At 37.0% G+C, this 24,109-nt stretch overlaps 2 protein-coding genes across 5 annotated transcripts in view; both read left to right on the top strand.

Annotated features, from left to right (window-relative positions):
- The window catches only part of GAR1 (GAR1 ribonucleoprotein), a 6,714-nt gene extending 5,617 nt beyond the window's left edge, over positions 1-1,097 (top strand). For all 3 annotated transcript variants that reach the window (XM_060299101.1, XM_030864073.2, XM_030864074.2), the window contains exons 6-7: positions 348-419; positions 779-1,097. In XM_060299101.1, coding sequence (XP_060155084.1) covers positions 348-419; positions 779-792 — 86 coding nt within the window. In that variant the 3' untranslated portion in view covers positions 793-1,097. The remainder of the gene's footprint in view (positions 1-347; positions 420-778) is intronic.
- On the top strand, positions 841-24,109 carry RRH (retinal pigment epithelium-derived rhodopsin homolog). Of its 2 annotated transcripts, XM_030864072.2 has the most exons (8): positions 841-978; positions 10,675-10,850; positions 15,931-16,121; positions 17,648-17,747; positions 18,286-18,439; positions 19,365-19,533; positions 22,054-22,232; positions 23,532-24,109. In XM_030864072.2, the coding sequence occupies exons 2-8, from the start codon at positions 10,745-10,747 to the stop codon at positions 23,644-23,646; spliced, it is 1,014 nt and encodes a 337-aa protein (XP_030719932.1). In that variant the 5' UTR covers positions 841-978; positions 10,675-10,744; the 3' UTR covers positions 23,647-24,109. The 2 variants fall into 2 exon arrangements, with proteins under 2 accessions (XP_030719932.1, XP_060155083.1); XM_060299100.1 differs by lacking the exons at positions 22,054-22,232; positions 23,532-24,109 and adding an exon at positions 21,203-21,644.

Here is a 24,109-nt window from a genome sequence, read left to right as displayed (position 1 = left end):
CTAAACCACCCATACCTGCTACCCTTTGTTCTTAGGATAAAAACAATTTAAATAAAAAGTATATATAATAAGCAAAAGTTGAGGTACTCATGCATTTAATGGTAGGGCTAAATTGACCTTTAAAGTAACAAGCTTTTCTAATTTATTAAAACAGAAAGCTTGTTTAAAAAGTTGTAACCTAGGATTTTAGCCTGCTGCTGGACAGTTTCTCCATTTTTATCTTAAAATTTTCTGTGAGGTAAAATATGTGAATATATATTCATTACTATTACAAGAATTATATTGATATTTACAGGCTTATCAAAATATGATAAGTTACAGTTAATGAATGTTTCCTTTATTTTTAGGTGGTTTTAGAGGTGGAAGAGGAAGTGGAGGTGGAGGTTTCAGAGGAGGAAGAGGGGGTGGTGGTTTTAGAGGTGAGTGGAAAAAAAACTTTAAATGACTGAATTTCTAGGAGTGGTAATGTCTACCAACTTTTATTTCTGTTTGCCAGCAAGTACATAGAACACCATGGTGTTCTTTGCTTTAGCCTAATAGATAGTTTCATTTTATATCACTTTTCCCTTTGAATTTTTTCACCTACTTCTACTTTACTTTGCTGTATTATTAATTTAAAAAACAAAAAAGTATAATACAAATGACAGTTAAATTTGGTAAAATACTTTTGCTAAACCTTACAAGAACTAATGCTGATTTTAGACTTGAGTTTTGGGTAATAGTATTATTAAATATTCATTTTTCTGTACCCTTAATACTTTCATTTTCTCTTAATCAGGAAGAGGACGTTAAGTGTAACAGTTGACAGAGAAACTTCACCAGTTGACTTCGGCATTAACCTCATGATCTACATCTATGGATCAGAAACTCATTTCATGATCAAATCTTGAAGAGCTGGTCATTTTATGACAGTGGAGCTAAAATGTCAACGTCATGCAAAAACGAGTGTGGCAGAAGAGGCAGTTTTGCTCTAAAAGAGTATGAACAAATGTTTTAATGTTTTGTACAATGCTTGGAACTTGTGGGTGTTCAGTAAAGGGGCAGCTTTCATCTGAAGCGTATTTGAATTTTTAAAATAAAGTGTTTTATTCCTTTAAGTTATTTAGAGCTGTGTTTATTAAACCAGAGCTATTTTTGAGTTAAAAGGGACAACCCAGTAGATTTAAGATAGAAAAAAAGGTGTTTGCATATATAACTGATCTTTTAAAAAAATAGGCTAGTAGAGCAGTACTTCAACATTCTCTATAAATTAACACTCCCTTTCAAAATGTTGCCTTTTGTATATGAGAACATCAACACACTTTATTGTATTTTCCCTTTTGTGTGTTAGTACATAAATCAAAGTTAGTAAGGCAGCTTCTCTAGTTGTAATTAGTAATTGATTAGAAAATTTTAGTATTGGTTATGAATCTGTTAAAGATGGAACAGCTCTGTTCAAGTTGAGAACTAGAAGTTGATGACATTTCTTAAGAAATGTTTAATTTTTCTCATTCAACATAGATGGAATGTTGAAAGTTTTACTGAATGTTTTTATTTTCCTTTTTTTAAGGGACTCAAGGTTTAAGATGTTACTGACCATAAATAAATATTTGATTGCCTGCTACACGTTCAGATTCCTGGGTAGGGACATTACAAATGAAATTGGTTTTGGTCCTCACTGCTATTGTAGTATCAAGACGTAACCATGATAGCAAGTTAGAATACTGTGATATAGGATAATTTTCCCTGCCACTGATTTTCCCCCGTCACATGTGTCCATTCTTAGAAGGAATGGGGTTGCCATATCTTTTAAGTTTTCTAGCATGTTTTACCTAATACTGCCTAAATCAGTGTTTTGGGTTTTACGTAACTTTTTTGATTAATGGAATTGCAGCAGGATGAATAAGTATGTAAGCCATAAGTATATATGATGAACAAATATGCTGAAAATTTTTCACAGGAAGAAGCGGTTATGCTTTTACAACTTGGGAAAAGAGACTTTGATTTAGAATACTTGGGTTGAAACTTTCAGTGAGAGTTAGGGCCAGGGCTTTTACTCTTGGTCTGTAAAGGACATAGCAAGCAATTATTTGTCCTTGGTATTGTCCCAAGGACAAATAATAGTGCAAATTCCTACGCTTTTTTTAACATTTAAAAAGTCTAAACTGGCTGATGGTCGGTAGACAAATCACTTGAGATTTCACCTTTTACCTTAGGTATATCTTTTGGTCATTAGCTATCTTTAAACTCTATTTTTCTCTTTTCTTCCTTATAGTAGTTCTTCCTGGGTTTCCTTTGGGGCATTTAGTTTTTTTTTTTTTTTGGCCACACTGCGTGGCATGTGGGATCTTAGTTCCCTAACCAGGGATTGAACCCATGCCCCCTGGACAGCCAGGGAAGTTCCCAGGGTATTTGGTTTTGAATTGAGTTCGTATGTTTAGGGAGCCTAACATTAATGCATTTGGTACTGTGGTATCACTGAGCTCCACTGTAAAAGAAAATTTGATGATTATTCAGATGTTAAATCTTTTGAGTTGTTAACCAAATAACATTCTGACTGCTTGCATCATGCTAAAATGTACTTGTTACCATAGCACTGAAAAGATTTAGTGGAATACAAGCAATATTTCCTGGCATTCCTGAAAATTTGGGAGGAGTTATGATAGGAGGACTGACTTTAAGCCAGTTAAAGTTTATGAAATTGAAGAATCATGAGCTGTGTAAATTTGACATGCTTATATTTCTTAGTATTCTAAGCCTCATCCCAATATAGCTTTTCCATGTCACTTGTGAAGGAAGCATTAAAAAGTACGTTGAATGCATCTACCACACTCATAATCTGTAAAACTTGTAGCTACAGCAAATAGCTGGCCATTTTTGGAATTATTTTTTCTTCAGTTCTTTTTTTTTTTATTTCTGAATTTTATTCATTTTTTATACAGCAGGTTCTTATTAGTTATCTATTTCATACATATTAGTGTATATATGTCAATCCCAATCTCCCAATTCATCGCACCACCCCCACCCCCACTGCCGCTTTCCCTGCTTGGTGTCCATGTTTTTTCTCTACATCTGTGTCTCTATTTCTGCCCTGCAAACCGGTTGATCTGTACCATTTTTCTAGGTTCCACATATATGCATTAATATACGATATTTATTTTTCTAACTTCACTCTGTATGACAGTCTCTAGATCCATCCACGTCTTTACAAATGACCCAATTTTGTTCCTTTTTATGGCTGAGTAATATTCCATTGTATATATGTACCACATCTTCTTTATCCATTCGTCTGTCGATGGGCATTTAGGTTGCTTCCATGATCTGGCTATTGTAAATAGTGCTGCAGTGAACATTGGGGTGCATGTATCTTTTTGAATTATGGTTTTCTCTGGGTATATGTCCAGTAGTGGGATTGCTGGGTCATATGGTAATTATATTTTTAATTTTTTAAGGAACCTCCGTACTGTTCTCATAGTGGCTGTATCATTTTACATTCCCACCAACAGTGCAAGAGAGGGGGTTCCCTTTTCTCCACACCTCTCCAGCATTTGTTGTCTGTGATTTTCTAATGATGCCCATTCTAACTGGTGTGAGATGATACCTCATTGTAGTTTTGATTTGCATTTCTCTAATAGTGATGTTGAGCAGCTTTTCATGTGCTTCTTGGCCATCTGTATGTCTTTTTTGGAGAAATGTCTACTTAGGTCTTCTCATTTTTGGATTGGGTTGTTTGTTTCTTTAATATTGAGCTGCATGAGCTGTTTATATATTTTGGAGATTAATCCTTTAATGTCCGTTGATTCGTTTGCAAATATTTTCTCCCATTCTGTGGGTTGTCTTTTCGTCTTGCTTGTAGATTCCTTTCCTTTGCAAAAGCCTTTAAGTTTCATTAGATCCCATTTGTTTATTTTTGTTTTTATTTCCATTACTCTAGGAGATGGATCAAAAAAGATCTTGCTGTGATTTATGTCGGAGTGTTCTTCCTATGTTTTCCTCTAAGAGTTTTGTAGTGTCCGGTCTTACATGTAGGTCTCTAATCCATTTTGAGTTTATTTTTGTGTATGGTGTTGGCGAGTGTTCTAATTTCATTCTTTTACACATAGCTGTCCAGTTTTCCCAGCACCACTTATTGAAGAGACTGTCTTTTCTCCATTGTATATCCTTGCCTCCTTTGTCATAGATTAGTTGACCATAGGTGTGTGGGTTTATCTCAGGTTTCTGTCCTGTTCCGTTGATCTGTATTTCTGTTTTTGTGCCGGTACCATATTGTCTTTTTTTTTTTTTTAACATCTTTATTGGGGTATAATTGCTTTACAGTGGTGTGTTAGTTTCTGCTTTATAACAAAGTGAATCAGTTATACATATCTATATGTTCCCTTATCTCTTCCCTACCATATTGTCTTGATTACTGTAGCTTTGTAATACAGTCTGAAGTCAGGGACTCTGATTCCTCCAGCTCCGTTTTTTTCTCTCAGGACTGCTTTGGCTATTTGGGGTCTTGTGTGTCTCCATACAAATTTTAAGATTTTTTTTGTTCTAGTTCTGTAAAAAAACACGCTGTTGGTAATTTGATAGGGATTGCATTGAATCTGTAGATTGCTTTGAGTAGTATAGTCATCTTCACAGTATTGATTCTTCCAATCCAAGAACATGGTATATCTCTCCATCTGTTGGTATCATCTTTAATTTCTTTCATCAGTGTCTTACAGTTTTCTGCATAGAGGTATTTTGTCTCCCTAGGTAGGTTTATTCCTAGGTATTTTATTCTTTTTGTTGCAATGGTAAATGGGAGTGTTTCCATAATTTCTCTTTCAGATTTTTCATCATTAGTATATAGGAATGCAAGAGATTTCTGTGTATTAATTTTGTATCTTGCAACTTTACCAGATGCATTGATTAGCTCTAGTAGTTTTCTGGTGGAATCTTTAAGATTCTCTATGTATAGTATCATGTCATCTGCAAACAGTGACAGTTTCACTTCTTCTTTTCCAATTTGTATTTCTTTTATTTCTTTTTCTTCTCTGATTGCCATGGCTAGGACTTCCAAAACTATGTTGAACAATAGTGGCGAGAGTAGACATAGTTGTCTTGTTCCTGATCTTAGAGGAAATGCTTTCAGTTTTTCACCATTGAGAATGATGTTTGCTGTGGGTTTATTGTATATGGCTTTTATTATGTTGAGGTAGGTTCCCTCTATGCCCACTATCTGGAGAGTTTTTATCATAACTGGGTGTTGAATTTTGTCAAAAGCTTTTTCTGTATCTATGGAGATGATCATATGGTTTTTCTTCAATTTGTTAATATGGTGTATAATTGATACACCATATTGATTTGCATATATTGAAGAATCCTTGCATCCGTGGGATAAATCCCACTTGATCATGGTGTATGATCCTTTTTTTTTTTTTGTGGTACGTGGGCCTCTCAGTGTTGTGGCCTCTCCCATTGCGGAAAACAGGCTCCGGATGTGCAGGCTCGGCAGCCATGGCTCACGGGCCCAGCCGCTCCACGGCATGTGGGATCTTCCTGGACCAGGGCACGAACCCGTGTCCCTTGCATCGGCAGGCGGACTCTCAACCGCTGCACCACCAGGGAAGCCTGTGTGATCCTTTTAATGTGTTGTTGGATTCTGTTTGCTTGTATTTTGTTGAGGATTTTTGCATCTGTATTCATCAGTGATAATTGGTCTGTAATTTTCCTTTTTAGTAGTATCTTTGTCTGGTTTTGGTATCAGGGAGATGGTGGCCTCATAGAATGAGTTTGGGAGTGTTCCGTCCTCTGCAATTTTTTGGAAGAGTTTGAGAAGGATGGGTGTTAGCTCTTCTCTATATGTTTGATAGAATTTGCCTGTGAAGCTATCTGGTCCTGGACTTTTGTTTGTTGGAAGATTTTAAATCACAATTTCAATTTCAGTGCTTGTTACTGGTCTGTTCATATTTTCTACTTCTTCCTGGTTCAGACTTGGAAGGTTATACCTTTCTAAGAATTTGTCCATTTCTTCCAGGTTGTCCATTTTATTGGCATAGAGTTGCTTGTAGTAGTCTCTTAGGATGCTTTGTATTTCTGCGGTGTCTGTGGTAACTTCTTCTTTTCCATTTCGAATTTTATTGATTTGAGTCCTTTCCCTCTTTTTCTTGATGAGTCTGGCTAGTGGTTTATCAATTTTGTTTATCTTCTCAAAAGAACCAGCTTTTAGTTTTATTGATCTTTGCTGTTGTTTTCTTTGTTTCTATTTCATTTATTTCTGCTCTGATCTTTATGATTTCTTTCCTTCTAACTTTGGGTTTTGTTTCTTCTTCTTTCTCTAGTTCCTTTAGGCATAAGGTTAGATTGTTTATTTGAGATTTTTCTTGTTTCTTGAGGTAGGCTTGTATTGCTGACAACTTCCCTCTTAGAACGGCTTTTGCTGCATCCCATAGGTTTTGGATCGTCGTGTTTTCGTTGTAATCTGTGTCTAGGTGTTTTTTGATTTCCTCTTTGATTTCTTCAGTGATCTCTTGGTTATTTAGTAGCCTATTGTTTAGCCTCCATGTGTTAGTGTTTTTTACATTTTTTTCCCCGTTATTGATTTCTAATCTCATAGTATTGTGGTCGGAAAAGATACTTGATATGATTTCAGTTTTCTTAAATTTACCGAGGCTTGATTTGTGACCCAAGCTGTGATCTCTCCTGGAGAATGTTCCGTGTGCCCTTGAGAAGAAAGTGTAATCTGCTGTTTTCAGATGGAATGTCCTATAAATATCAATTAAATCTCTCTGGTCTGTTGTGTCATTTAAAGCTTCTGTTTCCGTATTTATTTTCATTTTGGTTGATTTGTCTGTTGGTGTAAGTGAGGTGTTAAAGTCCCCCACTATTATTGTGTTACTGTCAATGTCCTCTTTTATAGCTGTTAGCAGTTGCCTTATGTATTGAGGTGCTCCTACGTTGGGTGCATATATATTTATAATTGTTATATGTTCTTCTTGGATTGATCCCTTGATCATTATGCAGTGGCCTTCCTTGTCTCTTGTAACATTCTTTATTTTAAAGTCTATTTTAGCTGACATGAGTATTGCTACTGCAGCTTTCTTTTGATTTCCATTTGCATGGAGTATCTTTTTGCATTGCCTCACTTTCAGTCTGTATGTGTCTCTAGGTCTGAAATGGGTCTCTTGAAGACAGCATATATATGGGTCTTGTTTTTGTATCCATTCAGCAAGCCTGTGTCTTTTGGTTGGAGCATTTAATCCATTCACGTTTAAGGTAATTATCAATATGTATGTTCCTATTACCATTTTCTTAATTGTTATGGGTTTGTTTTTGTAGGTCGTTTTCTTCTCTTGTGTTTCCCACTTAGAGAATTTCCTTTAGCATTTGTAGAGCTGCTTTGTTGCTGCTGAATTCTCTTTGCTTTTGCTTGTCTGTAAAACTTTTGATTTCTCTGTTGAATCTGAATGAGATCCTTGCTTGGTAGAGTAATCTTGATTTTAGGTTCTTCCCTTTCATCACTTTAAATATATCATGCCACTCCCTTCTGGCTTATAGAGTTTCCTCTGAGAAATCAGCTGTTAACCTTATGGGAGTTCCCTTGTATGTTGTTTGTCGTTTTTCCCTTGTTGCTTTCAGTAGTTTTTCTTTGTTTTTGTCAATTTGATTACTATGTGTCTTGGTGTGTTTCTCCTGTATGGGACTCTGCACTTCCTGGACTTGGGTGGCTATTTCCTCTCCTGTGTTAGGGAATTTTTCAACTATAATCTCTTCAAATATTTTCTTGGGTCCTTTCTCTCTCTCCTTCTTCTGGGACCCCTATAATGCGAATGTTGTTGTGGTTAATCTTGTCCCAGAGGTCTCTTAGGCTGTCTTCATTTCTTCTCATTCTTTTTTCTTTATTCTGTTCTGTGGCAGTGAATTCCACTATTCTGTCTTCCAGGTCAGTTATCTGTTGTTTTTTTACTCAGTTATTCTGCTATTGATTCCTTCTAGTGTATTTTTCATTTTAGTTTTTGTATTGTTCATCTTTGTTTGTTCTTTAATTCTTCTAGGTGTTTGTTCTTTAATTCTTCTAGGTCTTTGTTAAACATTTCTTCCATCTTCTTGATCTTTGCCTCCATTCTTTTTCTGAGGTCCTGGATCATCTTCACTATCATTATTCTGAATTCTTTTTCTGGAAGGTTGCCTATCTCCATTTATTTGTTTTTCTGGGGTTTTATCTTGTTCCTTCATCTGGTACAAATTCCTCTGCCTTTTCATTTTGTCTGTCTTTCTGTGAATGTGGTTTTCCTTCCACAGGCTGCAGGATTGTAGTTCTTCTTGCTTCTGCTCTCTGCCCTCTGGTGGATGAGGCTACTTAAGAGGCTTGTGCAAGCTTCCTGATGGTAGGGATTGGTGGTGGGTAGAGCTGGGTGTTGCTCTGGTGTGCAGAGCTCAGGAAAACTTTAATCTGCTTCTCTGCTGATGAGTGGGGTGGGTTCCCTCCCTGTTGGTTGTTTGGCCTGAGGCGACCCAGCACTGGAACCTACCCTGCTCTTTGGTGGGGCTAATGGCGGACTCTGGGAGGGCTCACGCCAAGGAGTACTTCCAGAACTTCAGCTGCCAGTGTCCTTGTCCCCACGGTGAGCCACAGCCACCCCCGCCTCTGCAGGAAACCCTCCAACACTAGCAGGTAGGTCTGGTTCAGTCTCCCCTGGGGTCACTGCTCCTTCCCTTGGGTCCCGATGTGCACATTGTTTTGTGTGTGCCCTTCCAAGAGTGGAGTCTCTGTTTCCCCCAGTCCTGTCGGAGTCCTGCAATCAAATCCTGGTAGCCTTCAGAGCATGATTCTCTTGGAATTTCTCCTCCCGTTGCTGGACCCCCAGGTTGGGAAGCCTGACGTGGGGCTCTGAACCTTCACTCCAGTGGGTGGACTTCTGTGGTATAAGTGTTCCCCAGTTTGTGAGTCACCCACCCAGCAGTTATGGGATTTGATTTGATTGTGATTGTGCCCCTCCTACCGTCTCACTGCGGCTTCTCCTTTGTATTTGGATGTGGGGTATCTTTTTTGATGAGTTCCAATGTCTTCCTGTCAATGATCGTTCAGCAGTTAGTTGTGATTCCAGTGCTCTCACAAGAGGGTGTGAGCGCACATCCTTCTACTCCGCCATCTTGAACCAATCTCTCCTCTTCAGTTCTTATAAATAGAAAAAATTATTTCTGGAAAGTTTAAATGGGTACTAAAACTAACTAGGCATAATCCATTACAGAAAAGGAAGGGAGTATGAACCAAAGTAAACTCAAAAAATTTTGAGTGAATGGTGAATGCAAAAAAAGAAAAAAAAAAGAAAAGAGACTTAAAACCTAACAACCCATAGATTTTTAACAGGGAGAGGTCATCTTAGGTACTATGTTCATTGCTTTAGGGTCATTTGAAAATATTTTGATATTGGAATACTAAAGAGATTCACTTTCCTAGTATAGATACACTTACAAATATTTCATTACGTTTATAAAAATTTGAGTACTAGTAGCTATGGGATCTGGGACAGATCGACCAACCTGATTTCAACTTCTTCAGTTTATATATGTGTATAACTGAGAATTGAGGCAAAAGGATTATCCAGTCCCTTCTTGCTGTGCCATTCTAAGATTTATAAAATTAAATTAAGTGGGTAAATATAGCCCTCTAGTGGTTCTGTTATATGCTTACACTGTTAACTTTGGTGCATCTAGCATTTCTGTAAAATTATGATTTTTAGAAATTCAGTATTGAGAAGAATAAGATTTTTATATTACATGGCACAAAGAATATGAGGAAAAAAGGTATAGGGATATATTATTCTAACAATAAATGTTCATATTAGATTGTCACCCACTTATGTTACCCACTTTTGGAGTTATAACAATATAATCCAGAATATTAGAATTGCCCAGTACTTTACAAGATGGATTATTGAATCTAGATACTTTGCTGGTGCATGCTATGATTATTACCAGATTAACTACTTGTGCATATCAAAGTGTAGGGTAAATGAACTGAGGTGAATTGTAAGGTAGATCATGCTATATTCATGCTTTATTGACCTGGAATTTATGGTATGGCTTTCGGGGAAAACAAATTACAGAATGATTTTATATATACATAGCTCCCCATTTTTTGAAAAGAATGAAAAAAAAAGTGGAAGAAACCTCAAACAGTTGTATAAATACATGTTTCTGTAAGCAAAGAAAAGCAGAATATACACCGAACAATATTATTACCATTAGGGGAGTAAAATTTGGAAGGATGGGTGAGATTACTTCTTTACTTATCTCTAATGATTTAAATTGTTATGGAAAAAACAAAAGGAATTGAAATGGAAAACTTGAAAGGGTCAAACAGAAAACAGGGACCTTAATCTGAATAGTTTTAGAGCAGTAAGTCTGGCTCTTAATTTTGAAACTGATTTCCCGCAGAAATCAGTTAGGTCAGGTCCTGATCTGATTTTCTGAGTTTGTTTATTGTTTAAATGGGATGTGTGCACTTGATAATCTCCTTGGATATAAAGCTGATGCCCTAATTGGTTAAAATGTGTGTTGCTCGTTATTTCTCTTTATTTTGCTAATAAGCTTTTCCCTTGTTCTGGGAATTAAAAATCCTTTCCTCTTTAGCCCAATTAAATTTGTTAAGGGCGGGCCTCTATGAAAAGGCTCTTCTTTGAGGTCTTTAAGTGGAAATGATTGGTTCTGAAAATTCTTCCCTAGGTGGCTTTTGAAACATTTCATAGATATTGAAGGCCCATTATGAAGGCTATCTTGATATCTTCCCTCCAAAATGCTAAGGAATAATTTAGGCAACAGTTCAGACTCAAAGAATGAAGACGGCTCGACCTTTTCACAGACTGAACACAATATTGTTGCAGCTTACTTGATTACGGCAGGTATGGATGTTTATTCCATTAATAGTTATTTTGTTTTTGAATAAGTGAAGAAAAGCAGAGGTTTTCAGCATAAGGTAGTAGAAAAAGCATGGGTTCAGAGATAATGTTTCAAGTTCTATATTGTTGGCCAACCTTGAGAAGTCACTTATCCTTTCTCAGTTGGGGTGCTCATGTGATAAATAAGGATGATAATACTTGCTCTACTTCCTGGCTGTAAAGATCAAAAAGAGATTGTAGGTGAAAATAAATGGAAACATTGTTAATGGTGGTTAATATAACAAGTTATTTTGAATTTTGATAGGCAGTGAGAGCCGTGAAATGGGGCTGAGAAAAGTTTTTTATAAAATGAGTAATTATCCATATGTTTGGTTATTACATTGTCAAATTAAGTTTTTATTGGGGAATAGTGTGCACCATGGCAAAGATGTATTTTTATAGCATTTACTATTCTCATACATACTTTCTGTAATTTTGTCCTTGGTGGTGGAATCTAGTTAAGATCGAAAGATCCTGGAAAGAAAATTAAAGTCGTAAAAAGAGAGAGCAGAGTGTATTGTCACTGAGGACAGAGTTTGTAAATTGAGCTCATTTTCGAATGCTGTATTGGAAAACTGAGCTTTGGTTTCATTTTTTAGTATCTTTGTAACAGTGAGCAAGTTTTTTGTTCTTCCATTTTCATATCTGTAAAATGGGGATAAGAATAAGCTACTGTCACAATGGTTTTGAAGAGTAAAATTAAATAATGCACAAATATACCTAAGTGATATATACAGTATATGTTGGACAAATGTTTCTTTCTTCCCACATACACACACTCATTGATGCATATATTGGATTAAGATAAAGACTTGTTGGCTGAAAAAAAGGAATGGGGAAATTGACAATAGAAGTTCTCTGATTACCTTTTTTATGTATAGGTTGAATTGTGGTATTAATTTTATGCTTAGCAGTCACTTCATTTTCAACTTTATGCTTAGTAATGAGTTTTATAAGTAACTGTTTATTATTTTTTGGATTGACTTATGAAAATTTTCGAATATATTCAAAAGTAGAGTAAAAACATAACAAATCCTACTGTACCCAGTTTATTCTTTATAATTGCTTAGTTTCCCCATAATTCAGAGTATTACTTCTGTGGTAGAAAATGTGGTTCCTCAGCCAACTTTTTCATTTGAATACCTCTGTATGATAAGCACTGGATAAGTTCTGTTTTCTTTTTGAATTTTTTTTTGATGTTGCAACAGAAAGGAGAAAACAATATGCTACTTAAAGAGATAAGCTCCTTATCACAATTACATAGAAGTACTTTGTATACAAACTTTTGGTTTAGTTAGTTTTTGGTAGATGACCAAGAAAAGCTATCTTTTTTGATCTGGTTACAAAAGAAGCATGCAAAGAAATTTTCCTGTTAAGAAAATATTCTTGCTGGTTCTTACCCCTGTAACAGTAATAGTAATAGTAATAGTAATCTTACTATGATGACAATGATGACTTCTACTAGAATTACTATTACTACTGCTACTACTACTCCAACCACCACCACCATCACTACTACTACTGCTACCACTACTAATGTTATTATTGGAATACTTGGTATATACCAAGCACTGTTCTAAATATTTACATGTACAGAATAATTCATCCTTATGCTAATTCAGTAAGCAAATTTTATTTTCCCTGTTTACAGATAAAGAGTCTAAATAACTTTCCCAACACACACATCTACTAAGTAGCTACGCAGGATTTGAACTCAGGTATTTCGACTCTAGAACCGTCAGGTATAATCACAAGGATCAGTTTTATCAATACTATGAGTACGTGTTGTTTGTTTGTGTTTTTAGTAGATGAACTGAAGGGAGCATATCTAACTTCTTTATGCTTTTGTTCAAACGTTTATTGTTCTTTGGGCCCCCCAATCTTTCCCTTTAACAAAACTCACTTAAATGTCCAAATCGAAACCAAAACCGTGAGGAAAAGAATTTAGTCAAAGCATTTATTTCATTTGTTACTTTTACCAAGAGCCTATTTAGATTTTTCATTTTAAATTTAATTTTTAATTTAACATTTCTCTCAGATTGTAGCTCTTAAAAATGTTACCAACTTGAGCACTCTCCCTTTCTCCAGTTGCTCCAATGCTGGGGAGCAAGAGGGCATGGTGAATTAAGGATCTGAAATAGATTCATTACGGGTGACCTGTAGGATGAAGCGTGAGAGGTACTAGGCTGAGAGGATGGCTGTGTACCAGCTAATGAAAGACCTAAGCCGTAAAGGCGATAGGGGAATCACTGAATGACATGATCCAATTTGTATTTTAGAAATGTGCTGTAGTGGTAGCTAAGAGACCAGGTAGGTGGCCCCTGTGTGATTAAGATTTAAAAGACTTCTGAGGAGGAAGTAGTAGCATTGGAGATAGACACATTCAAGAGCTAGAAGTTAGAATTGATGGTTGGATGTGGAGACTGGGGGAGAAGGTGAGGGAGCATCAAAGATGACATCTAGGTTTCTCTTTTGGGCCCCTGGATAGATGGTGAAGCTATTCATCAAGATGGGAGCACATCTGGGGAAGAACATGTTTGGGTCAAGAGAGAAAATCTCTGGGTTCCGTTTGAGAGAAGTCCCGTAAAAAGCTGCGCACATGAGTTTGAATTTTATGAGACTGATCTGGAAAGCAACAGCATATAGCCTTGGATCTGTGTGAAATCACTGAGTGTATATTGAACGTGAAAAGAAAGAAGGTCCAGGACAGAAACTTGGACAATGCATATATTTAATAAGGTAGAGATGAAGAAAGAAAGGCCAGGAAGTGGATTAAGAAGGATCTGCCAAAGAGATTGGAGGAGAGCCACAGAAGCCAAGGGGAAATTAACTGAACATAGACCTAACTACTAAATGATCTATTGTCTACTCATTAGAAAACACCTACAGATAGGAAATAAAGTAGAGTGCTTGAGACAGCTGCAGAGAAAATAGAAAAAGGGCTAATTGTTTACCTCATTCTCCCTGTTATATCTAAAACCGCCCCCAAAGCACAATTACTTTATTCTGGTTGCATATTTGGTAGGCAACAATTTACTGCACTGTGTTTTTATCTGACTTAAAAATCATCAAATCTGTAACTAGCCCAGAAAGACTCTTCAATTCACTAAACTTTTTGGAGCTACAATACTAGATGCAAAAATATTGAGCCAAAGAATCATCAAATTTGATATCATTGTGCCTTAATTATGCTTGCAGGAATAATAGACCTTAAGCAATATGAGTTTTAGTTGTCCGTTTATTAAATAAATCTGCTATATATCATATATACAACATAGAAATGATTAGAAGCCTAAAATCTACACAGGAAGACTAGGCATATATGAATTAAGTAATATAGCATCACATAAGGTAAAGTATAATATAAACAAGTACTTTGAGAATTTAGAGAAGAGAGGATACTATGCAGAGGACAAGTCTTTGGGGCAGAATTGGCCTTGAACAGAATTTTGAAGGGTAGCATTTGGAAAGGTAGAGGAAAGGAGTAGGGTGTTCCAAGTGGGAGAAATGAAAGTCGAAATTTACCACAAGCCTGGTGCATTTGATAAATAATTAGATGGAGGGCTTGTTTGACAAGTGTGAAAATTTGCTTAGAGAGGTTAAAAACAGATTGAGGCAAAGAGCCTGGAATACCAGGCTGGGACATGTGGACTTTATCACGCAGACGTTGGGGTGTGTTGGAGGTTTTGAGAAGAGCCTTGGTTAATTCTATGTTGTAGAAAGTTTATTCTGCCAGCAGCATGCAGGAGGAAAGAATAGGAATCTGGAAGATTAGTATAACAGGATTTTGAATGGAAGTTTTGACCAAGGTGCCAAGATATAATAGAAGTTCTTCCTTAGCTGATACATTTGGGTGTTGGTGCTTGGAAACCTTCCCTCTCTCTGGCAATAGCTGGAGCTGATCACCAGAGTTCTCTTCATGGTGGTGAACACCACTCTATGCTTTTTGTTCCTTACCCCTCCTTTTCCCCCTAGGAATCTGGTAATAGCTCTAGCCTCTCTCAGCTGTTAGAACCTAATATGGCCCACATCTGGCTTATGGGAAATGTGTGCATTCTTTGTTGCATGTAGGGAGTGTTAAACAGGCTGACATGCACATCCAGTCCACTCAACAATATTTCTTGTTGTAAATGAAAACACTGGCATTCAGATTAAGAATTTCAGTCATCAGTCTACCTGAATCCCCAATTCTGGGGCACCGACAACATTGAGTTTCTGGACCTGCAGGTCTAGAAGTCAGATCCCAGGCTGTGGAGACTTGACTAGGGTGATATGGCCTGTGAGGCTTCTCAGTGGACCTGAAAGCCAGTCCGACTTCCTCTCTGGATAGCCAAACCTTGCAGTGTGCATTCTTCTATAGGTGTGTGTGTGTGTGTGTGTGTGTGTGTGTGTGTGTGTGTGTGTGTGTGTGTGTGTGTGTGTGTGTGTGTGTGTGTGTGTAATAAAGAATTTAGATTTGAACATGTTGAGTTTCAAGTGATATTGAAACAGTCATATGATCTTACATACTGTAGATGCTTAATAAATGTTTAATGACAATGAATTGTATGAAAAGGGATGTGGGACTGGAGCATATTTCAGGGATGGAAAGTGACAGAAGCACTGTTAGGATAGAATGATAGCTGAGGCTTGAGAAACTATAGAGAAAGGAGAGCCTCAGGCTTCAGGAAGGAGGATGAGAAAATTAAGCTGCCAAAGGAGATTGTATGATCATATGTATATCCTAAAAATCGGTGGTGGTGGTATCATGACATGCAAGGGAATAACATCAAGGACAGAGTGATCAATAGTGATGACATTAACACCAGTCTTTAGTGCTGGTTTAGGCAACTTGTAGATTCTTTGTGCTTTAATTTTTATATTTCTGTTTTACAAAAGGGCTGTGAAGATATTACAACTAGCTTGAAGAATAGCTGAAGCTCTTCAAGTAAACAAACCAAAATGGATTTGCTGTATTTTTGAAGGAGCTTAAATATTTAATTTGATTCTACTTTTACACATTCAAATTAAACAAAATGTGTGATTTTTTTGTTTATGTTCTCAGGTATGATAAGTGTTCTCAGCAACATAATAGTTCTTGGCATCTTCATTAAGTACAAGGAGCTTCGGACACCCACAAATGCAATTATCATTAACTTGGCTGTTACTGATATAGGGGTCAGTAGCATTGGCTACCCCATGTCTGCTGCTTCAGATCTGCATGGAAGTTGGAAGTTTGGATATGCAGGATGTCAGGTATTGGAGATCTTTAGAATCAAAGCAAAATAAAGTAGATTAAGAAAATGTACATTTAAATGTCTTTAAAAAATCCCAAGGGTTTCAATCAAATAAGATTATGTAGGATAATAGATATGGTGCTCTTAATAAAAATGGCTTCAGGAGTGACTGGGAAATATATTCTTTAATAAGAGAAATGAAATCAGTCGCCATCATTATATTTTCAAAATTTCCCCAACTCAAAGGAAAAAGCTAAACTAACAAAAAATTAGCAGTCAACTAGAGAAGAAAAGTGAAAATTTGCATATTCAAATAAAAACTTGCATATTACAAATTCAAAAAGAAATACTCTGCTTTCATTTGAAACAATAAAATAATGACTGTGTCATAATATCTAAGTAATGTAGTTAACCAACATGTTGCTGATTTTTTTCTATGGAAAGTTCTCAAAGAGAATTGCTGGTGAATATATCTACGATGATTTTTACTGACAAGAAAATAAATTAATATTAATTTGCATTAATGACTTTTGGCCTAATTTTTTAAAACAATTAGCTATTTTAAGCTCTAAAACTATAGAGAATAAAATGAAAAGAGTAGAGAGTAGGGAATACCCATGTGTGCACCAACCAGTTTTGTCAAACCTTAATGTTTTGCAATATGTGCTTCAGGTTGTTTGGGGTTTTTTAAATTTTTTTCTTTTTTTCTTTGGCTGCCCCGTGTGGCTTGGCTTGTGGGATCTTAGTTCCCCGACCAGGGATGGAACCCAGGCCCCATCAGTGAAAGCACCAAGTCCTAACCACTGGACTGCCAGAGAATTCCCTGTTTCCAATTTTTTTAAATCACAAACAAGTCTTCAATAAATTGTTCTCATACATGTCTTTTTCTGCAATGTGTGAGAGTTTAGATACATTACTAGGAAAGGAATGGTTTGGTTGTAGATAATGTTTATCTTCAGTTTTATCAGATGTGGACAAATTTCTCTCCAAAATGGTTGTGCCAGTTGCTAGAACTTCTGTTACTCCACATTTTCTCCAACACTTGGGGTTGTCAGACTTGGAATTTGTAGCATTTTGATGGATATAAAATAGTATCTTATAATTTGCATTTCTTTCAAGATTTAATGTGATTGTACATCTTATGTCATAAACATGCAGGTTTCCTCTTGTGTTAATAGCCCATTTTTCTGTTTGTCTTTTCAGCCTGTTGAATTGTCTATCTTCTGAATAGCAGTCTTTTGTTGGTTATATGCATTGCACTTAATTTATGGTTTGTTTTTGCACTCCACAGAGTATGTATAGAAGTTTTACTTTAAGCCTTAACATTTTTTAAAAAGTTTATTTTAATTAATGAAGTCTCAAAACATTTTCTATAAATGCCTTTATTAAACCACTTATAATTTGACAATAGACGATATATTTTAAAATTAGTAAAATAAAAAACTCTCAGTGTATTTAAAATATATTTTAGCAATGGGATAAAAGTGTAAATGTCTCTTGGGAGGATGTGTAGAATGGTGGAATCTTTCCAATTTTAATCTTCAGATTTATGCTGGATTGAATATCTTTTTTGGAATGGCAAGTATTGGATTGCTCACAGTTGTGGCTGTGGATCGATACCTGACCATCTGCTGTCCTGATGCAGGTACAGCACTTTTCTCAGCTTTCTCAGTGAACCCATTTTTGCCTAAGTACTGCTCGATACACATTCACTTCAAAATGTAAATGTATGGCTTGCAACACGGTCAGTCATATTTCTCTGATAATCCTTGACTGAAAGTTTCAGTGATTTTCTATTATACCTAGAATAAAACCCAAATTTCATAACACAGCCTCCAAGGTCCCACGCATTCTGGCCCTGGGCTACCTTTCCAGTGTGTTCTGGGGTCCTCTCACTTTGGGGTACTAGCCAAACCCTTTCCCACTTTGGGGTCTTTGTAAATGCTATTTCCCTAGTGTTTCTCCATTTCTATCCTCTGACTGATCATTTTATCATTCAGGTTTCAGCTTAAATGTCATTTTTTTTTTCAGAATGTGAATTCATGTAGATAGGCTTTGTGTGAACTAAAGTGCTCTGTGAAGAATCTATTTGATGACAACTTTGAATAATCAGTTAAAACAAAATGAAGATATGAATCACATCATTGGGAAATGACTTTGATGTTCCATATGTTTGTTAATAGGAAGAAGAATGACCACCAACACTTACATCAGCATGATTCTGGGGGCCTGGTTCAATGGCCTCTTTTGGGCTTTGATGCCTATTGTTGGGTGGGCTAGTTATGCCCCAGATCCTACTGGGGCCACCTGTACCATAAACTGGCGGAAAAATGATGTGTAAGAGACATGTTTACACTTTATAATCAAATGCTTCTAGTGTAGACATTTTCTCACCATTTCAAATTTAAGGTCAGATGAAATGTTTCTCATGCAGAGATGACAAAGATCTTCCTTGGTATAGATGATATGATTACAGCAGAGATGAATTGAGAAAAGTGAATTATGCTTATTTTCAAGGAAAGGCCATCCAGCTCCCCTTGTCCCCTGCTCTGTTCCTTCCTCTATCTTCTGGCAGCAAAGGCAAAACAGAGAATACTTCCAATATCCGCACCTTAGAGGTAGGACCTGACGGGGAAAAGGAGTGTTAGTGGAGCTAGACAGTGTGCAGATCTGGCAAAAGTCCAGGCTTTCTTTTCTAGATGATCTGGTAATAAAGCATCTCCTGAGAATTATGCAGCAAAAGCACAGTCACTGCAAGGATTTGCTTGCTCATCAGTGATGCTTTCCTATATTTACCAGGGAAAAGGGGGTAATTTAGTTTATTAAAGGAAATGAAAGATTATGAAGAAAAGCAAATAGAAAATTTCTAACTCTCAAACTAAATCTAAAACTTTTTAGATTTAGTGCAAGGTCAAAAAATAAATATTTTAGGCTTTACAGGCAAGACTGTCTCCATTGCAACTATTCAACTCTGCCTGTGATAGCAGCCCTAGACTGTATGTGATGAATGTGGTTCCAATAAAGTTTTATTTACAAAGACAGGCGACAGGCTGGATTTGGCCCACAGGTCATAGTTTGCCAACCCCTAGTCCAAATGAACTCAAAGTCAAATGCACTTCCTAAGCTATTTAATAATATAATGACTGCTGGACAGTGCCAGTATTATTTCTGATAATTATCCTGTTTCCCTTACTCTATTTAGTATATTAAATGAGTAGTGATTTAATGTCATGATTTAATTATTTCCTTTTCTTACTTTCAGATCTTTTGTTTCTTACACCATGATGGTTGTTGCGATAAATTTTATTGTGCCCTTGATAATGATGTTTTACTGCTATTACCATGTCACTCGATCCATTAAACATCATGCTACTAGTAACTGCACTGAGTATCTCAACAGAGATTGGTCAGATCAGGTAGATGTAACAAAGGTAAGACATTAAAATCCTTAAAAAGGTTTTGTAATCAAGCTTTTACATGGACATGGTTCCTTGGCCCCTGCAGTCACCTCTCCCCAACTCCCGATTCTTACTCTCTGGCTCTTTTTTCTGGTGTTGGCCTCCGTATTTCTAAATGATGTGCTTATCTGCTGTTTTGGGTAATTTTTTTATTTTTTAAATAAATTTATTTATTTATTTATTTTTGGCTGCATTGGGTCTTTGTTGCTGCACGTGGGCTTTCTCTAGTTGTGGCGAGCAGGGGCTACTCTTCATTGCGTTGCACGGGCTCCTTATTGCAGTGGCTTCTCTTGTTGCGAGGCATGAGCTCTAGGCATGCGGGCTCAGTAGTTGTGGCGCACGGGCTTAGTTGCTCCATGGCATGTGGGATCTTCCCAGAGCAGGGCTCGAACCCATGTCCCGTGCATTGGCAGGCAGATTCTTAACCACTGCACCACCAGGGAAGTCCCCTGTTTGTTTGTTTTTGTTTGTACTTTCTTCTTTTTTAAAAATTTTTTTTTGATGTGGACCATTTTTGAAGTCTTTATTGAATTTGTTACAATATTCCTTCTGTTTTATGTTTTAGTTTTTTGGCCGGGAGGCCTGTGGGATCTTAGCTTACCAAATAACGATCGAACCCACACCCCCTGCATTAGAAGGCTAAGTCTTAACCACTGGACCGCCAGGGAAGTCCCTGTTTCTACTTTCTGAGAGATTTCCGCAACCGTGTCCAGGACTGGGATTGGGTGAGGAGAGTGAGGCTCAAGCCTGGGGTGCAAAATTTAAGCAGGCGCCAAAAGGCTCAGTAATCAAAAAATCAAGTAGTTAGTGCAGTATTTTAAAAAATCAAAATTTATGTAGAAAGTCCACATTGAACAAAATATAAGATATTAAATAAAGACAGGATCTGACCCTGCACTTGCACAGTTCACCTTATTTACCTCACCCTTACCCTGGCTGACCATACATTTCAACCTTCCTGTTGCATTTTAAAAATTCTGCTTTCACTTTTATAGATGAGATGGAAGCATTATTTTATACTTCTTTTTGATAGTGTCCTCTTCTTGTTTAATGCATGTGTATCTTCTCTCATTTCTGTGATGATATTGTGTATATATTTACATTTTCCTTCTGTTCATCACATATTTTTTTTCCCCCGAGTTCCTGCACTGTTTTGGTCTCTGCCTGTCAGTTTGCGTGTTTCCTCAATGTCTGGTGATCAGTGACTGTCCCTGCATATTTAAGAGTGATGCGCTAAAAAGTTGATTGTGAGCTCTCGCTGTGCTCTTTCACTGGGATATGTCTTTGGAGAGGGGGGTTTCTAATGATCTGTACCTCTGGGTATTTTCTTCTGGGCTGGTCAGTTTCCAAGGCGAGAAGATTCTTTCGCCTTTCTGGGTAGGAGATAAAAGTCTGTGTACCCACATTCTCATGGCTCAGTGCAGGGAAGGGACAGCGTGTAGCCCCCCTCTTTTCAGGACAGTACGCCAGCTCTCAGCTGAGCCTGGTGTCCCCCAGTCTCAAGTTTCCCTGCTTTACCCTCTCTTACACTGACCCTTGGGGTTCTTCTGGGGAGAGGGGGCTGTTTCCTAGCTGAACAGAGAGGGGATTCAGAAGTGTAACTGCTTCTTTTTGCAGATTTTAATGAGTTTTTGTGTTTTAGGTTCCAAATGAAGCCCCACATTCAGAACTGTCATCTCCAATTCCTGAGGCTTTCTGTAGTTCTGTGGAGTGGATTCACCTGTACCTGATTTCCCCTCATTCCTGGCTCTTTAAAATTAAAAAAAAATTTTTTTAAATCATTCTCAAGTCTGATAAGTAGTATGCCACTTGTCTAATGGTTATTCAATTTTAACTTTTACAGAGCTGTCTAATCTGTGGTTCTCAGACCTTATGTGTTTATGTCTTTTTAAACCTTTTCTGTCTTTTTAGTGGGCAATCAGGAGGGAGCAATGTAATTATAATTTTTCATTCAAACAAAATATAAGGATAGCTCCTTTACAAAATTATCTGCACTGTACGTATTATATGTGATTTATTATATACCAAGCTCAAATGGCCTGTATGAGAATTCCCTGAACTCAATAGAGGACTTTTTTTTTTTTTTCACATTGAGTTTAAAGAGTTAGAAAGTTGTTTTTTAGATTAGCAGATGAGAGTGAGGAAAAGAAAGCGCAACACCAGCAGTCCCTAGCACAGTTACTCCAAGTGGGCCAGGAGTGGGTCCTTCTGCCTGTCATCCAGGCCAGCTTTTGTATTCTCCCCAGCTCACCAAAAGAAAGCCGGCATTCTTTACATTCGTGCACCAGTCTGTCCATTTCACAAGCTCTTGTTATAGATGACCTCAGGCACATTAGCAAAGTATGAGGGGAAAAATTCAGTTTTTCCTCTGTGTCTTCAAAAACATAAATTTATTCAAGTTCCAATCCAGATAATTTTTCATGCAGTTTAAGGTATATTAGTTATTTTGATATTTTAGATATTGGGTTTGGCGAATATTGATTTCTTTTACAGATGTCTGTGATAATGATACTCATGTTTCTGGTGGCATGGTCCCCTTATTCCATCGTGTGCTTATGGGCTTCTTTTGGTGACCCGAAGAAGATTCCTCCCTCAGTGGCCATCCTAGCTCCACTGTTTGCAAAATCTTCTACATTCTACAATCCCTGTATTTATGTGATTGCTAATAAAAAGTAAGTTATGTCTAAAATGGTTCTCAACTAAAACAAGTATACAGAAAGAATGTTAAAAAGGCAATGGATAATGTTCTAAAACTTTTGGGAAGGTAAGTGACAGAAACTCACTTCAGATGAATGTAAAAGTTATTTGGTTCATGCAACTTGAGAAGCATTTAGGACCTTAAATGTCTAGGGCTCCAGTTCTGTGACAGGCTCTTCCTACACAGAGGCGAGATAATCACGGGTAACTCAAGACCCAAGTTCCACAAGCTAAGCATCCCCAAGTGTGAATTTCGTCTCACATGGCTTTCTGGCAGAAGTGGCCCTGGATGGTCAATGGTGAGCTCAGCTTGGATCACATGGTTACCCCATTTAAAATACATGGAATTGGTTTTGCAAAGAAGAGAGTAGTTCTATTACTGGAAAATGGACAAAGCAAGGCCAGTTGGACTCCCTAAGTGGGTAGCATAGTTGTATATTTACTAGGAGGAAGACATATCATTCAAATGCAAGGAAAAATTCAGTGCTAACATAAAGGGCTTCAGGAGTGTGTAGTCACTCAGAATAGTTGAGAATCTTCCCCTTCCCCCCTTTGTTGAGCCTCTGAGCAAGGATTTCTTTCCTGCCTCATCAGTGAAGCTTACACTGCTTCATTTCCTGTAACTGCTTAAAGATGTAACAGTAGATGAACCAATCTACAGTAGATTGGGATGAACCAATCTACTGTGCTTAAATATTTGACCAGAAAAATCTCAGTAGAGGTGAAGTAATTTGATCCTGGAATGCCAGTGCTGCTTCTATTACACTTATGTGTTTATGCACGTTAGGAAAGCAACTTTAGCCACAGATATATGAAGAAACATAAAAACTTTTAAGAAGCAGACTGCATAAGAAGCATAAAGAACACATTTTAAATTCAGAGTCTCTTGGTAGTTCTTTAGGAAAGGTCAGGCATTCTCAAGCTCCTCTTAATTGAAACTGGCCTTTGCTTAGAAGAACAAATGCATGAAATACACATCCTTAGTTCAAGTAAATAATTCCTTGCAAATGACGTTAGATGCACCCTCTTAGACATAATTAGTGGTTTTTATTAAGTGTCTTCAATGTTAATAGTCAGTGGTGCACAAGTGGTCTTTAACTGTGTCATACGCTTGATACATTGACCAAGGGTCTCAACAGCAGATGTTAAAGCTGGAAGCAGAAATTTATCTGGAGATGCCAGTTGGTAGTAGTGGCATCATAGCCATGTTTGATAGTACTCTAAAAGTGCCAGGTCCTCATGGGTAATGCCAGATTTTCCCTTTTTTATTGTAGGTTCCGGAGGGCAATGCTTGCCATGTTCAAATGTCAGACTCATCAAGCAATGCCCGTGGAGAGTATCTTACCAATGGATGTACCCCAAAACCCACTGACTTCTGGAAAAGTCTGAAATAAGAGGAAAGCACACATTATCAAAACATTTGCTTTTTTTTTTCAATGATTTAATTTCACTTAAAATCTGAGCCCATTTCAATCAAATGCAGACATAGAGGATTGTCCTAATAGACTGTAGATTTCTCGCGTGTAGTTTATAAGTTCTTCTGTTGGTGCACTGGCCACTGTAGGGAATGTTTCATTGTTTCCTTATATGTAAACTTATTGCTTATCTCCTTTGGTGAATAGAGGCACATGAGATTAAGGCCTCTTCTCTTTCTCCCTATCATGGCATGTATTACGCTGTACCTGGTATCTTGCCTGGTCCCTCCGTTAGATCGGAAACAAATACTATTTTAATATTAGAATAAATTATTAATAATAAGTAATAGTCTTTAATAAATAATTACTGAAATGAGTTGTTGGATGTTCCCAGCTAGAATGGAAAACATTTTTAGCACTTCACAATTTAAAAAATT

Source organism: Globicephala melas, chromosome 5, assembly GCF_963455315.2.
Source record: "Globicephala melas chromosome 5, mGloMel1.2, whole genome shotgun sequence".
Classification (NCBI taxonomy): domain Eukaryota; kingdom Metazoa; phylum Chordata; class Mammalia; order Artiodactyla; family Delphinidae; genus Globicephala; species Globicephala melas.
The sequence above is the reverse complement of the archived record's forward strand: the minus strand, read 5'-3'. Positions and strand labels throughout refer to the sequence as shown.